The 16,977-nt window shown below is 53.2% G+C and overlaps 1 protein-coding gene across 1 annotated transcript; it reads right to left on the bottom strand.

Moving 5' to 3' along the window:
* Positions 1 to 320: 320 nt before the first annotated feature.
* On the bottom strand, positions 321 to 16,904 carry A3GALT2 (alpha 1,3-galactosyltransferase 2). Its single transcript, XM_055254921.2, has 5 exons — positions 14,472 to 16,904; positions 6,210 to 6,293; positions 5,902 to 5,991; positions 5,454 to 5,591; positions 321 to 2,307 (listed from the first exon to the last, which is right to left on the bottom strand). The coding sequence occupies exons 1-5, from the start codon at positions 14,492 to 14,494 to the stop codon at positions 1,620 to 1,622; spliced, it is 1,023 nt and encodes a 340-aa protein (XP_055110896.1). The 5' UTR covers positions 14,495 to 16,904; the 3' UTR covers positions 321 to 1,619.
* Between the last annotated feature and the right edge of the window lie 73 nt (positions 16,905 to 16,977).

Below are 16,977 nucleotides of genomic sequence, written 5' to 3'. Positions count from 1 at the left end.
CACCTTTCTGGGAGGGTCTGACGCCTTCACACTCCTATTCAGAGCCTGTGTTTCCCCACTGGGGATCAGAAGTCTAGACAGCTGCCACGGATGTGGAAACTTCCCTCCCAGATACTGTGGCCAAATGTCACCCTGCTATAGCCCCGAGGCCAGAAAATGTCATTTTGGACTTTGTCTAGGAGAAAAGGCCACAACAATTTGGGAATGTCAACTAAAGAATAAAAGTAAGTTTTTAAAATAAAGTGTCACTTAGAAGTCTTATTGAGGATCATCGACCAAGGCCTATGGCCCAGGAGGCGCTCTTTCGAGAGGTTCTATCGGACGCTTTGAATGTAGTATTTTATTTATTTTATTGAGACAGAGTCTTGCTCTGTCGCTCAGGCTGGAGTGCAGTGGTACGATCTCGGCTCACTGCAACCTTCGCCTCCCAGGTTCAAGCAATTCTTGTGCCTCAGCCTCCCCAGTAGCTGGGATTACAGGTGTGTGCCACCACGCTCTGCTAATTTTTGTATTTTTAGTAGAGATAGGGTTTCATCATGTTGGCCAGGCTGGTCTCAAACTCCTGATCTCAAGTGATCTGTGTGTCTCAGCCTCCCGAAGCGCTGGGATCACAGGCATGAGCCACTATGCCCAGCCTGAATGTTGTATTTTAGAGTTTAGATATAGGTGGTGAAGCTTCAGTATGCGTAAAATTATATCTAAGTTTGTGTGTAAGAGTGTATCTGGTTATAGTTTATAGAAGCATGATCACTAACCCCAACTGACATTATCTTATATGGAGATATATCTAGAGTCACTTATTTTTTTTTAGGGAATATAGTGACTCTGGCAAGGGACGTGGGGAGCTGTGTTTTTTGTTTTGACAGCTATATGCTGTCACAGTCAGGGCTTTGTGAAATTATGCTGGCAAGGGAAAGGAGCAAACATGGCTTCTTATGTTTGCTACTTTGTCTCGCAGCACAGGAATAATTTATCATAATATTACTGAAATATGTACAAACCGTGCTTATGAGCAGGGGAGGTAAAAGGGCAGAGCCAATGACGGGGTGCCACCTGTGTTTCTTCCTGTGGCTCCTGCCCAGAGACATCCCGAGGGGCCAGCCACGCCTCTCCAGCCGCTGACATCACAGTGACTCGGACCCTCTGTGTCCTTGGGCAGTTATGTTTCCTCTTTGTGTCTCAGGCTCCTCATTTAAAAAGGGGCTTGCAGGTGGGACTAAAACATCTCCAGAGACACCAGCTGCATTCTGCAGGCTCAGGTGTGAAAGGTCTACAGGCTGATAGCTTGGGGCTTTACTGCAGTTGTGCCTCGCTCACTGCTAAGCTAAGGGAAGGGGATTTTTCTCTCGAAGTGAGGAGCTCCCCAAAGGCGAGGAGCCCCTCCGCCTCCTCCCACTCCCACGGACTGGCGCACACGAAGCGGGTAGGGCTTTGTATCCAGTATCTCTCTGCCCTCCAGAGCGCCATCAGCGTCCAGAAGGCCCCGCCCGGTTTCAGGATCTCTGCCTCTCGTGACTCCCACTCCACACCTTCCCGGGGCCAAAGACGCCGGGAGCGGGAGTGAGGCCGGGCCGGCTGGGCCGGCGGAGAAGCCGGAGGGCCGGGAGCCGGCGGCGGCGCTAGTCCCGCAGCAGCCGGTACTCCTTGGGCGCCCAGAGCAGTCGCGGGCGGCGGATCTCGGTCCGCCGGCCGAGGTCCGGGCTCCAGCAGAACTCGGGCGACAGCACCTTGGCGGGCTTGTGCAGCCAGAAGAACTTGTTGAGGTGGCTCTCGTCGTGCCAGCGCGCCTCCAGGCCGCGCGCGCGGTCCCAGGCCAGGCCCCGCGCACAGTGTGCCGTGAGCCCTCGCAGCGCCGCCACGCTGCCCCCGAACACCGCCGCGTGGTAGTAGAAGTCGCCCTCGCCCCGCGCCATCTTGGCGGCCGAATGCGCGTTGCGCTCGAAGGGCAGCAGCCACCGCGGCCAGTGGTAGTGCCAGGAGTGCAGCTGCGCCACCGACTCGGCCAGCGCCTCGGGCCCAAAGGTGCTGCTGAAGTGCTGGTCCACGTCCATGCAGAACACGAAGTGCGCCTCGCGGCCCAGCCGCCCGCTCAGCGCCGCGTGCAACGTGCGCATGCGCGCCATCGACACGTCCTGCCAGCGCCGCTCGCGCTCCACGCGTTCCACGCGCAGCCCCCGTCCCGGGCCCAGCGCCACGCGGGGCACCGCTTCCGGCCGCTCAGTGAACACGTAGTACACCACGCTCTGGCCCGCCATGAAGTGCTGCTCTGCCGTCTCCAGGAAGCGCTCCAGGTACTTCTCCAGGTACCTAAGGGCGGGGCGCCACGGTCGGCCTGAGAGTGAAGCGAGGCGGGGCCGGCCTCCCCACCTCACCCCTACCCCCACCCCACCCTCACCCCCACCCCACACCCCCCAACCCTCACCCCCACCCCACACCACCCAACCCTCACCCCCACCCCACACCACCCAACCCTCACCCCATTCCACCCCCCAACCCTCACCCCCACCCCACACCACCCAACCCTCACCCCCACCTCACACCCCCCAACCCTCACCCCCACCTCACACCCCCCAACCCTCACCCCCTTCCACCCCCCCAACCCTCACCCCCACCCCACACCACCCAACCCTCACCCCATTCCACCCCCCAACCCTCACCCCCACCTCACACCACCCAACCCTCACCCCCACCTCACACCCCCCAACCCTCACCCCCACCTCACACCCCCCAACCCTCACCCCCTTCCACCCCCCCAACCCTCACCCCCACCCCACACCACCCAACCCTCACCCCATTCCACCCCCCCAACCCTCACCCCATTCCACCCCCCAACCCTCACCCCCACCCCACCCCACCCAACCCTCACCCCCTTCCACCCCCCCAACCCTCACCCCCTTCCACCCCCCCAATCCTCACCCCATTCCACCCCCCAACCCTCACCCCATTCCACCCCCCAACCCTCACCCCATTCCACCCTCCCAACCCTCACCCCATTCCACCCCCCAACCCTCACCCCATTCCACCCCACCAACCCTCACCCCCTTCCACCCCCCAACCCTCACCCCCACCTCACACCACCCCACCCTCACCCCATTCCACCCCCCCAACCCTCACCCCCACCCCACCCCCACCCCAACCTCACTTCACCCCACCTCACCCCTACCCCACCCCAATCTCACCCACCTCACCCCCACCCCAACCTTACCCCCACCCCACCAGTGCTGCCTGGTTCTCCCCACACCTGGCCTTGGAACCCCAGACCCTCTAGCCCTAGCATCTTTCAACCTAAATGGGGTAGGGCAGGTTGGACTGAAGATGCTTGCAAATTGCCTGCCACTCCTGCCTCATACTGGCCCTTTGGAGGACTGGCAGTGTTTCTCTCTTTAGAGCTGTGAGCCTCCATTTAAGCAGTCCCAGAACTTGGGTGCTGCCATGAGTGAGGAAGCCTAAGCTGGCCCCAGCAGTCTTCAGCAGTTGGTCTCCCAGCTGAGACGCAGACATTTGAGAGCATGAGAAGAGGAGCCCTTCCTGCTGAACCCTGTCTGAATTACTGACACACAGAATTACTATTATTTTTGAGACAGAGTTTCGCTACTGTGGCCCAGGCCGGAGTGCAGTGGCGCTATCTCAGCTCACTACAACCTCTGCCTCACGGCTTCAAGCGATTCTCCTGCCTCAGGCTCCAAGTAGCTAGGATTACAAGCGGCCACCACCACGCCTGGCCAATTTTTTTTGTATTTTTAGTAGAGATGGGGTTTCACCATGTTGGCCAGGCTGGTCTCGAACTCCTGACCTCAGGTGATCCTTCTGTCTCGGGCCTCCCAAAGATTACAGGTGTGAGCTACTGCGCCCGGCCCTCCACAGGATTATTTTATGAGCTATAATAAGCTGTTTTAAGTCACTGTCTTTCACTATCTAGATAACGAGGCTGCCTGGAATACTGTATGAACAGACCTTGGGATCCTAGGACTTTAAAATAGTAGTAACAGTGCCTAATAATACTTTGAACTTTTATCATGTGGCAGCCACTGCTTTCTAAGTCAATGTGCATTGTCTCATCTAAAGAGCATTAGAAACTTTTATGTACCATTGGTAAGTGGTTGAGCCAGGATTTGAACCCAGCTTGGCCTTAGAGCCTGTACCTTTACTTGCACTTCCTCTATTCCTGGTGACTGTGGGAAATGGGAATCAGAGACCTAGGAAATCTCAGCGTTTCATGGCGTTGGACTCAGAATCTTGGAACTCAGGACCTCAGTATCCTAGAATTTTCTGTACCTTGAGTGTCTGACCCCTAGGGCTGGGGCAGGAACGCCCTACTCAGCATGTGTGATGGAAGTGGGAGCACCGAGGCCCTGGGAGAGGCCAAGGCCCAAGTGGCCCAGCGGTTCCGCCCACCTGGTCCACGGGGCAGCCCTTGGTCCTTTTCATCCCCTGGCCTGTCAGTGGCACTCCTGGCTTTCTCTCCCTTGTAGGGTGTGGGGGACAGAGTTCGAGGAGCCTTGACCCAAAGCAACTAGTTCCCCTTTTAGAAATGCTTCTTTTAGTTGCCCGAAACGAGGTTATAGGATCTGACTGCCACTGTCAGCCAAGAGTCCCCTTCGTGTCACTTCAGGAAGGTTGACACCCAGCTTAGACACTCCCTGTCATCCCTAGTAGGGAGGTCAGCGCCCCTGCCATTTCTTCTCTTGACCTCCTTTCCTGTAGTGATTGTCCCGTGCCCTCCACAGTCACCTGTTCCCATGGCTACTCCCTCAACTTGATCTTCATCGGTGTCTGTCCCACTCTGTAAGGACCTCGTTCTTCTAGCTCACTTACTGTGATTACCACCCCCAACCCAAAACAGTCCTACCTCACTGAATCCTCTCATCCGGTGACCTTGCCACTTCAGTATTTGTCACCCCCTTCCTCTCTTCACTTCCCTCTGCCCAGTTCAGATTCACTCCCTTGCAATCCTTCAGCTCCCCAGCCCCTCTCCCTTCATCAGACTTGCTTGGCACCTGCCCCCACAGTCCTGTGTACCTGCACCTGAGCTGCTGACCTCCAATGGGCACCTACTGCAGTGAATCATCCCTCTACTTACCCGGTCACACTCCCCTCCTCTCACTGCTCTCACCTGAAAGACTCCATCATTTTCTCACTACAAAACCAGTGCCTCCAGATGGATGAGCCCCAGCCCCTAGGCAAGTCCCTTCCAGATGTATCTAGAACAGCCCTGGCTGCCTATGTTGGGCGGGCTCTATGGTGTTGGTGTCCTGGGAGGAGGAGAAGGATGGTTCTGTGCTCATCTGGGGGTGTGGGGCAAGACACTGGACAGTGTGGTGGCAGTGTCTTTGCTTCTCGCTTCACTTTGGGATCCCATGGCACAGGGGAGCAGGGTGCCCCGCCTCCTCCATCACATGCACACCCCTCCCACTCACAGCCTTGACCGCACTGTTCCCATTCCCAGGCCTTACCTGCCTACAGCAAAGACGGTCAGCCCAATGGTGAGGTTCTGCTGTCTAGCCTCTTGCTTGGCCACATCTGGGTCGAAAGTGCCATCCCAAATAATGGGAGCCCCCCAGGGGGTACAGGTCAGAACTTCAGGCCGGGCCCTGACCAGGGCAGGGATGGGAAATGGAAATAGCTCCATTTATCCACCCACTTGGTGCATGTTCACTGCCACCTCCCCAGTGCTGGGCCCTAGGGACCCATAGACCGATGAGACCTAGTTGCTGCCCCTGGAAGTCTTCAGCTCAGAGCAACACAGAGGACTGGGAGATGTGTCGCCCGATGGGGCTGCTGGGCTTGGTGGCAGAGTGCCTGGCTCTGCTGGGGTGGGAGATGTGTGGAGGGCAGGGACATAGGGCAGATCTGTGTAGGGTTTGAGGTGCCCTTGGAGTAGGAGGGATTGGAGCTTCTTACCAGGGACGCAGGGCACCTGTGAAGTTGTCTCTCAGCAGGGACATTGTGGCCGAAGGGCAGACGCCCATGGGGATGAGGGCTTCCAGATGCCTGTGGCAGGTTGAGGGGCGGGGGGTGGGCAGCCGTGAGAAGCATGTCAGCCTGGCCAGGAGTCCTCTGGCTTTGCTTCTTACAAGGAGAGAGAGCTCGCAAGGACACTTGAGCTGAGCTAGCCACCGCCCTCCATCCCTCAAGGAGGCACTTAGACAGATCCCCTTTCAACCTGACTCTGTGGTCCCACCTCAAGTGCTGAGGAAAGGGGCTTGTACCTGAATTTAGGGAGGCCATACAGAAACAGGCCTAAGAGGCCAAGTGCAAGTAGGATCTGCCGCCAGAAGATTCTCTTCCAGGCCCTGGGGGCGGGAGGGGGGCATCAGTAACTCATTTATATGTATAGACACAAGTATTTATATGCACACATACATGAAAAGTCTTTCTTACTTCCGGCCAGCCGGTTCTTCTGCATGAAGGTAGCCAGTGTTACCAGTTTCTTGTGCAGGGGCATGACCTTCGGCAGGTTGCGGGGATGATAACATTAGGGGCTGAGGTACTTAAATCCTGGGTGGAAGGTGGGACTGACCTTGGACAGGAGAGGCCAAGAGAGGATGCACAAGTGTTTGTGGCTCGGTGACTGGGAGTTTTTTTTTCTTTCTTTCTTTTTTTTTTTTTTTTTTTTTGAGACAGCCTCACTCTGTCACCCAGGCTGGAGTGTTGTGGTGTGATCACAGCTCACTGCAGCCTTGAACTCCTGGGCTCAAGCTATCCTCCCGCCTCAGCCTCCTGTGTAGCTGGGACTATAGACGCCTAATTTTTCTTTTTTTTTAGAGATAGGGTCTTGCTATGTTGCCCAGGCTTGTGTCCAACTCAGCTCAAGCAATCCTCCCGCCTCAGTCACTGGGAGTTAAGAGCTGTCTGGGACTTAGAGAAGAGTTACTGGGCTGGCTGTGGTCAGAGACCAGGTGTCTGTGGTGGCTCCAGTCGCCAGGCCAGGTGAACTCCTCCAAGCAGAGCTCAGCAGCCCAATTCCTGGCTCAGAAGAGGTCGGCTTTGGGATTTGTCCACACTTCGTTTTCCAGGAAGGGCTCCAAAAGCTGAGAATCTTAATAAGTTCCTTCTGGGGAGCTTGTTCCACTGTCACCCCACCTTCCTGAGTACTCACGTATCTAGAGCAACTGCAGCCACATGGTAAGGAGCACAGACACGGGGGCCAGAGCCCTGGGTTCGAATCCCAGCTCCACCACTCATTAGCTGTCTGACCCTGGGGCAAGGTCTGGTCCTCTGCACATCAGTCTCATCTATAGGATGGGGTAATAAGAACTCCTGCCTTAGGGCTGTCATTGCCTTCACACAAGCTAAGCGATGAGAACAAGGCCTCTCATGTTGCAATAGTTCACTCAGCTTTAGCTAGTGATGACCATTCTTCCTGAACACACCCTGATCGTCACCTGGGCAGCCTCCTCACTACACTCCCTGCCCCTACAAATCCATCCATCCATCCATCCATCCTTCTTTCCTTCCTCCTCTTTTTTTTTTTTTTTTTTTTGAGACGGAGTCTTGCTCTGTAGCCCAGGCTAGCGTGCAATGGTACAGTCTCAGCTCACTGCAATCTCTGCCTCCTGGGTTCAAGTGATTCTCGTGACTTAGCCTCCCGAATAGCTGGGATTACAAGTGCCCACCACCTCGCCCAGCTAATTTTTGTATTTTTAGTAGACGGGGTTTTGCCATGTTGGCCAGGCTGGTCACAAACTCCTGACCTCAGGTGATCTGCCGACCTTGGCCTCCCATAGTCCTAGGATTACAGGCGTGAGCCACCGTGTCCTGCCTACAAATCCTTTCAAAACCTGGCTCCCCTGGTCTCTTTCAAGAAGGCTGCCAGCCTCAGACCCTCCTGCCCCTGCCTCTTCTGCCGCCCCACATAACTGTTCCTCAGCAGGTGTGTCTAGTAAAGAGTGCTGCGAACTGCCTTGCAGGTGTGTGGATCCACCTGGGCACTGTCTCCGAGCACAGCCCCTCCTCCAGTTCACTGCGCCAAGCCAGAAACCTAGGTGCACCCTGACCCCTCCTGCTCTGCACCTGCTGTCTGCTTTCAGTCCCGGGTTGCCCTGGTCTCCTTGATCTCTGCTTCCCCTGCTCTTCCCCGTGCCCCACAGTGACCCTGGCCTGCTCCTCCATCATGGGATCATTGCAGCAGCACTCTTCATGCTCCTGGTCACTTCCTCCACAGCCCCAGAGTCATCTCATAACAAGTCAGCCTGCCTGAACAGTTTCCACGTCACACAAACAGGTAAATCCTCAAAGAAGTGCATTTAGTAGGCAAATAGATGGAAAAATGTTCACCCTCACTGGTAATCAAAGATACACAAATTAGAACAAGGTGGTATGTTTTGCCTATAAAATGAGCACTTTTTAAAAAAGACATAATGGGGCTGGGAGGGGCTCATGCATGTAATCCCAGTGTTTTGGGAGGTCAAGGCAGGAGAATTGCTTGAGGCCAGGAGTTCGAGATCAGGCCGGGCAACAGAGCAAGACCTCGCCTCTGCAAAAAATTAAAAAATTAGCCAGGGCCGGGCGTGGTGGCTCCCGCCTGTAATCCCAGCACTTTGGGAGGCCGAGTGGGTGGATCGCGAGGTCAAGAGATCGAGCCCATCCTGGCCAACATGGTGAAACCCCATCTCTACTAAAAATACAAAAATTAGCTGGCCGTGGTGGCACACGTCGGTAGTCCCAGCTACTTGGGTGGCTGAGGCAGGAGAATCACTTGAACTTGGGAGGCGGAGGTTGCAGTGAGCTGAGATCGCGCCACTGCACTCCAGCCTGGTGACAGAGCAAGACTCTGTCTCAAAAAAAAAAAAAAAAAAAAAAAAATTAGCCAGATGGTATGCACCTGTAGTTCCAGCTATTCAGGAGGCTGAGGCAGGAGGATCGCTTGAGCCCAGGAGTTACAGGTTACAGTAAGCTATGATCATGCCACTGGACTCCAGCCTGGGTGGCAGAGGTAGACCCTGTCTTGATTTAAAAAATAAAAGGCATAATGAGAATAGCCAAGCTGCAAGAATGCAGTGAGATCGGCACTCTTACACTTGCTGGTGGGAGTGTAAATTGCTACAGCCGTTTGGAAAGCTACTTAGCTATGGCAATTGAAAGTGTTCAGTATTCATCCACTTTGATTAAATAATTCCCAGCTTCTGGGAATCTTTTCAAAGGAGATAATCTTCAGAATGAGAAAAGTTTGTGCATCAAGATGTTCATCAGTTTCTGTTAAGTCGTGCATTCAACATATATTTATTGGACACAAGCTCAGCATCAAGCACCGTGCTAAGTCAGGGATTCAGAGGTGAATGAGACACAGACCCTGTCTTCAGGGTGCGGAGTCAGGAAGATGTGGGTGTAGTGGGTGGCGGCGGGGGGGGGCGCGGGGTGAGGGAATGGGTCACATGACAGACTGAAAACAGATGCGTGGAACACAGCACAATGAATGCTGTGATTGGGAACAGTACCAGATGCTATGAGGCAAATTGGAGGGTAGCACCTGAGCCTTGGTAGATGAGGAGGTAATTGGGGCCTCCTGGAGGAGGAGTTGACTTCTAAGCTAGGACCTAAAAAATTATTAACAGAAGTTCTTCAGGTGAAGAAGGCATGGAGGGGGAAGAGAGGTCCATGGAAAAGAAACAACAGTGTGCAAAAGTGAGGAAGCCTCACTCCTGGAATGTCTGTGGAACTGCGGGGTGGAGTGTAGTAGCAGATGAGGAGGGAGGGATGAGGCTGCAGAGGTGAGCCAGGGCCAGGTCACCCGGGGCCCGCATTTCAGGCTTGGGGAATTGGACTTCATCTTGGAGGTCATGGGGAGCCCTGAAAGGTATTTCCTCCGGGGAGTGACTCAGTCAGATTTTTATTTGAAACAAACAAAAAAACCCCCCACAAACCCTGAAGTACTCCAGCTGAAATCTGGAGCCTGGCCGTGGTGGGGTGGCAGGGAGGGCACTGCTGGAGGCAGGAAGATGAGTTAGGTGCCAGCCCCTGGGAGGTATTAGGGGCAACACCAGGGAGTTGGCAGCTGGATGGGGAGGAATAGGTGGTGAGGGGCTGTCAGGGAGGGCACATGGGCAAGACTTGGCCATGGATTTGAGGGACGGGGCTGAGGTACCAGAAAGGAGAAGATGCCTGGTTGTCTGGTTGGAGGAAGGTAGCTGGAGCCCAGAAGGCAGGCAGGCTCAGGAGAAAGTTCTGGGATTTACCAGGAGGGCAGGGATTTACCATGGGAGAGAGGGAGAGAGTACAGAGGGACAGGAGGCCGGGGCCCAGGCCTAGACCAGGTGGGAATGGGAGGGAGACTGAGCAGGTAGAGGAATTAAGGAGAGGCACATGGGTTGGGTGGGAGTGGGGCTGTCTTTCCAGAAGTTGGGCTGTAAGGAGGAAGGAGATGGGGTGGCAACTGGAGGGGACAGGGTGGTTGTATTGATAGGTGTGTGCTTGTTTCCCTTACACAAGCGAGACTTGAGCTTGGTTGAATGCTGCCTGGAAAGCACCCATAGAGAAGGCGTTTTGGGTCACAGGGAGAGGCATTATCTCAGCTGCTCAAATATAACGGAAGAAGACTCTAGTGTCCAGCTGAAGGGACTGGCTAAATAAACGTGTTAGGAAGACTTTGCAGTCACGTAGAAAAATGCTTATACAGGAACATTAAAGGAAAAAAGCAGGATCTAAAATTGATATGCACCCTGATTACAATTTAGCAAGAATAAAAACATGCATCAGAAAATAAGACTAAAAGGAAGAATGTGCACATTAGTTTCTTATTTTCTCCCCAATTGTCTGTAAGGTATTTACAGTATGCTGCTTTTTTAATGAAGGAAAAATTCAAAATTAGCAATTTACACACAAAAAAATTTAAGTCATTTTGTGGCTTCCTGCTGACTGCAGGACACCGTCCACATCTCTTAACCATGCCTGAGAAGCCTTCCAAGTCCACCTCCTCCACTGTAACACTGTCAGTGCCCACAGCCCCTGGCCAGCTTGCCTGCAGCTAGGAACGGAGACTCTACAGTGACTAGTCCCAGGATGTTCCTGTAGCCTTCTCTGAAAAAGCAAACTAATTCAACAACCCCAGGGTTCATCAGTAGGGAACTGGATGAATGAATTAGGCATATCTATACAGGTTGGGTATCCTTTATCCAAAAGTCTGGACCAAAAGTGTTTTGGGTTTTGGGCTTTTTTGGAGTTTTGAATATTTGCATTGTGTTTCCTGGCTAAGTGTCCCTAATCTGGAAATCTGAAATTCAAAATGGTCCAGTGGGAGCACTGCCTTTGAATGTCCTGTCTGTGCTCAAAAAGTTTCGGATTTTAGAGCGTTTTGGATTTCAGACTTTTGGATGAGGGTTACTCAACTTGTATAATGGAGATCGACATGGCTATTGAAAAGGGTGAGGTAGATTTACACGTACTGTCTGGAAAACAGACCCTAATGTGTTAAGGTGAAAAGGAAGGAATAACTAATATGGAGAGGGAGACCTTGCTCTGGCAGGGGGAAGCCCCTGTGCCTGTGCACCTGAGCCTTTGCATTCTTTCATGAGTGTAGGAAGAGATCTAGAATAGCATCATCCAGTGGAAGTACAGTGTGAGCCATATGTGTAATTTAAACATGTCTAGTAGCCACATTAAAACAGTGAAACAGGTGTAAATTTGGATGTGCTGGTTTAAATAAAAATATTGTTACAAATAATTTAATTCCCCACATGCAGCCCATCAGCAAACCCTGTGGGTTCTCCCACTCACTCTCCTCCATCCACCCACTCACTCTTCTCCCATCCTCCCATTCACTCTCCCCATCCTGTGTTCTCAGCGATTGATCCCAGTGACCCAAGTGGGACCCCTGCTTTCTCTCCTGACAGCCAAGTTGTTGCTTTTGCCTCCTTCCTGGTGCCCAAAACTCCCCTCCTGGCCTCCCTCACTGTCCTATTCGTGCCTCCTTGTTTCTCACCTGGATTCCTATAACAGCCTCCTGACCCTGCCGCCCAGTCTCCATCTTTTACCCTCACTATGAAGTCTCCTAGGCTTCCCCACCTCTGTATTCCGTTCTGATTGCGCTCTTCCTTCCATGAGCCAACAAGCTCTGCATCATTCCTCAGCACCCAGCTTCCTCCTGTCTGAAGCCGGCCTTGACATCTCCTCCTCTTAGTTCCCGCCCCCAGGATGCGCCTCCGTCCCTTTCCCAGACCTCTCCTCCAGTACCTGCCAAGTGATGCTAGGGACTGTCTGCTCCACTAGGTTCCGAGTTTCTCTGTTTTGCCAGCCTTTGTATTCTTGGTGCCAAATCCCAGAGCTTGCCTCATAATTCATGCTATTGATAATTATTTGTTTGGCAAATGAATGAAACAATGAATGAGTTATTTGTGTTCATTCTGTCTTCCAAGTTGACTGGTACTTCTTTGCTTAAAACTCCATTTTCTTCAGGATTAAGTCTGCACTCCTTATGCATAATCCCAGACACTTAACTGAGACGGATACCTGGCCAAGTGTATTATGTGCCTGTCCTGTTAAAGGCACACCACAGGCCCTTGAAGGAGATGCTGTGCTTATGTCTACTTTATAAATGAGTAAACTGAGGCTTAGAAAGGTTAAATCACTTGCTTAGGGTTGCAGTTGCTCAGGGGAGAAAGCAGGGGTCCATTTGGGTCACTGGGATCAATCGCTGAGAACATAGAAGGAAAGATCAAGGAAATGCAAACTGCAGCTTGAGAAGCACTGAGTTGGAACACCCAGGTGAACACTGCTGTCCAGGGGACACACAATACCTGAGGGCAGCACTCAGCAAGGGGGCTGGGCCAGGGTCACTGTGTGAGAGAGGACTCACGGAGGCTTGGAGCAGATCTCAGTGACAGCTCACCTCTGCAAGGCTGGGCGGCCTCATTGGTGTGAATCAGATGCACCACATCTTCTTTTAGGACTAGGTTTGGTTCCCTCCCTCTTTGCTACACACATAACAAACTCAGGTGGGGCCTGGTTTTCATTTTCTTCCATAAAGGGAAAATTAAGGTCCAGAAGATGGAAAGAACTGCCCAGAGTCCTATAGGCCAGTGGTGCACCTGCGCATGTGGCCTGCACTCCAGCAGCAGGAGGCAGCACATGGGGCGTTCGTTCTTGCCTAGGGGCTCCCCAGGGCTCACTCCCCAATCTCAGCATCCTCCTCCTCCCCTGTCAGCTCAGGGTCCTGCCAGCCATTCCCTGCCTCCTGGGACACCAGGCTTTCCAGTCCCTAGTTCTACCCTCTGGGGATCAACTAATCAGCTTGTTTCTCCTCCAATAAGTATCCGTGTTCTTTAGGTGAAAAGCCCCAACCTACTGCAAATTTTCAGGGTGCACCTTCAGTAGGCATTTGCCATTCCTGTTTACACTTTCCACCAAGGCATTTGCACGGCGGATAATGGGTGGGGTTGGGCTTTGAGAAGGACTGTCTGATCCCCCAGCCAGAGCTTCCAGCATGGCACTTGGGCTCCATTTGACCTGGGCCTAGCTCAACCCTGAGGCTTATCTCACAAAGTTCTCAGCCCTGTTATTTCTCCCTGTGGTCTTGGCTTCTTCCCTTCCCACTCCATTCAGCTCCTGTCTGAGCTCCTGGAGGGCTGGCTGCAGCTGGGCTTCTCTGGCTCCTACAAGCCTGGTCAAACCCCGTACTGGTAGCTGACAAGGCTGCCTCGGGAGGTGCACTGTGGGAGGTGTGCGAGGTACTGCATAAGGTACTACGAGAGCAGGAAAAGGCTGGAGGGGCTTTCCCCCTCTCTGTGGCTGTCCCACCCTCTTCACCAGCCTCCTCCCAACCAGGGTAGGGCAAACCAATGCTTATTCTGGGCTCTGGGCCTCAGCCAGGGCACACAGGCAGAGTTGGTCTTGTGAACTCCTGTGGTCAGGCCTGGGAGGGTGCTGAGACCTAGGACTGGGTGGGACCCACCAGCTCCACCTGCCCCTCCTATGCCCCAGCCTGGGAGCCCATAGTCTGTGGAGGCCCCTGACCAGCCCACTCCTCCACATTTCTTGTTCAGGTTCTACCTACAGAAGGTGGTCCGTCAAGCTCCACCCTGTGCCCTGCTCCCCACTCTCCTTGGCTTCAAGAAAGGGTTAAAGATCAGCCATTAAGTCGTAAGGGGGCACAGGTTCCTAGTCCTGGACCATCAGTCCAGTGGGGATAGAGGGAGCTCTGTTACAGTCGGGGAGGGAATGTACCCCCGGGTCTCTGCTTCCCAACTCGCCAAGGGGGTTTAGAGTTAAAGGAAGCAGGGGGAGTCCAGCTTTTCGTTGGCTGCAAAATCTTGTGGAATACAACCTCCCCCACCCCGGTGTCCATGCACATGGATTGTCCTTCTCCTGGGGCAACATCCCCTCTTGGAGCCACCTTTCCCCAGGACTGGAGGCTCAGCTCGTACTCCTGGGCTCACTCTGGTGCTTCCCCTTGGTACTGTTTTAGCCATCAGACTGGATCCCTCTTAGCTCAGCTGTCCCCAAGCTTTCTTCCTCTCCATACCATTGTCCCCACTCACCTGAGTCCCTCCTTGAGAGCCATATGGGGAAGCAGGTAGGGTGGATGGCCTGGAGCAAACTTTCCCAGCGCAGAGCCTGGGAAGAAATGGCCTGTTGCTGGAGGCCTGGAACAAGCAGCTCCTCCCCCTTTACCTCAGGAGCTGCACCACAGGAGCAATCAGGATGGACTGCCTGCGAGGGACCTGCGGGGGTGCGACCTTTTGGAGGAAGCTGGTCCCCAGGTGGAGTGGGGCTGGCAACCCTTTTGGGGCCAATCACCTGGAAGAGGGTGGGTCTGAGTAGGCCAGTTCTGGTTGGCTGGAGGCTCTGTCATTTTGTACAGACTCCTCTTCTCTCCCCAGGGGAAGTGTCTTTGGTTCTTGGGAACGGCTGGCAATCAAGGTATGGTGTTTGCCACCCAGGAAAAGCCATTCTGCACAGAGCCTCACCCAGATCTGAAGGGCACTCGGCACCTGTGACCTTGGACAGTTCACCTAGTGGAGGCCTTTACCTTCTCAGTAGAATGTACACCAGTACGTACACCAGTACGTACACCAGTCACCCAGGAGAGAGAACCATGTAAGATCGTGGATGTTGAACTGTTGTGGTTTACTCTGGGCAGTGCTTTTTAAAGTTCCAGTTGTGACCTGAGGGCCATGTAATGAGTTTAGTGGGTCGTGACCAAGATTTTTAAAATATGAACAGGAATACGATGGAAAAGAAAATATTCTGTATTGTACATGAGGGTAGGTTTTGTTTCATGCAATGTTTGTTTCAGTTGATAGATATTGAAGTGTGTATACAAGGTTGGGAAATATTTCTTTAAATTGTGGATCATGATGGAAATAGGTCTGTGAAATTCAGTGTAAAGTGTAAACAACAGGAATAGCAAATGCCTATTGCAGGTGCACCCTGCAAACTTGCAGTAGGTTGGAGCTTTTCATCTAAAGAAGATGGATACTCATTGGTGTGAATCAAATTCACCACATCTTCTTTTAGGAGTAGGTTTGGTTCCCTCCTTCTTTGCTACACACGACACACTCAGGTGGGGCCTGGTTTTCATTTTCTTCCATAAAGGGAAAATTAAGGTCCAGAAAGTGAAAAGAACTGCCCAGAGTCCTATAGGCCAGTGGTGCACCTGCGCACGTGGCCTGCACTCCAGCAGCAGGAGAGGAGGCAGCACATGGGGCGTTCGTTCTTGCCTGGGGGCTCCCCAGGGCTCACCAATCTCAGCATCCTCCTCCTCCCCTGTCAGCTCAGGGTCCTGCCAGCCATTCCCTGCCTCCTGGGACAGGCTTTCCAGTCCCTAGTTCTACCCCCTGGGGATCAACTAATCAGTCTGTTTCTCCTCCAAGAAAGTTACATTTTAATAGGCTTTCCAAAGAGGAGTTACTACGGTGTGAGTGTTGGTTCTTGAAAGTTACTTTCAAGTAAGTAATTGTCCTTTAGAGACTGTGATTCAGTAGGTTGTGGCCTGACCCTCAAACCACCCCTACCCCTGCTTTTTTTAAAAAAATAGGGTTTTGTCTGTCACCTGGGTTGGGGGTGCAGTGATGCAATCATAGCTCATTGCAGCCTTGAACTCTTGGGCTCAAGCGATTGACCTCAGCCTCCAGAATAGCTGGGATTACAGGTATGCACCACCTTGCCTATTTTTAAATATTTTTTGTAGATATGGGGTCTCCCTATGTTGCCCAGGTTGGTCTCAAACTCCTGGCCTCAAGCGATCCTCCCACCTCGGCCTCCCCGAAGTGCTGGGTTTACAGATGTGAACGCCCATAATCTAAATTTTTAACAGGTGGAAATGGTCCCTTAAGGAAAAACCTGATGAAGGGGGAGGAGCAGTGAGGCCAAGCTGCCCCTTTTCCCCCTCCCCCCATAGATGTGGGGTAGCTTTCACTGCACACAAGAGGGCACGTGGTTATTCTGTGCTTCACCCCAGTCTCATTTCTAGCACAGTGCCTGGTTCAGAGGCATGTGGTCAACACAGGCCACGGTTAGCAGCACACACGTCTAATCCAGCCAGCTCACCTGCCTCTCATTTGCACTTCCACGTTCATGCTTGTGCCTTTGCACTTGTTGCCTTGGTCTGGAATGCCCTTTCTCTTCTTTATTCAAGGCTTAGATGCCTCATCTCTGCCCTAATCATTTTCTATTTGAACATGCAAGTGCTTAGTGAACCAAAGCCATCCCAAGGCTATTCTGGATGCTGTGCAGCTCTATCGAGAGGTGTGTGCTGGAAGATGGGAGAGTCTGGGTTCTGCCCCAGGTGTCTAGAGGCTGCTAGCCCAACAGTCATCATCTCCCAAGTGGGAATGGCGGGTAGGGGAGCGCAGAGCAGAAAGGGCTTCTGGACCCTCTCACTCCAAGGGACACTGTGTGAAGAAAGCTGCTATCTATCTGTGTGAACTGCAGCTGAGGGCACCCTCAAATGACCCAGCCTCAGAAAAGTGTGGCGGATATGCTGTCCACTTAAGGTCCCTTCCCCAGCCCAGGGACCCACCTGTCTCTGTATGGGTGAAAAGT

Source organism: Symphalangus syndactylus, chromosome 12 (genome assembly GCF_028878055.3).
Source record: "Symphalangus syndactylus isolate Jambi chromosome 12, NHGRI_mSymSyn1-v2.1_pri, whole genome shotgun sequence".
Lineage (NCBI taxonomy): Eukaryota > Metazoa > Chordata > Mammalia > Primates > Hylobatidae > Symphalangus > Symphalangus syndactylus.
The sequence above is the reverse complement of the archived record's forward strand: the minus strand, read 5'-3'. Positions and strand labels throughout refer to the sequence as shown.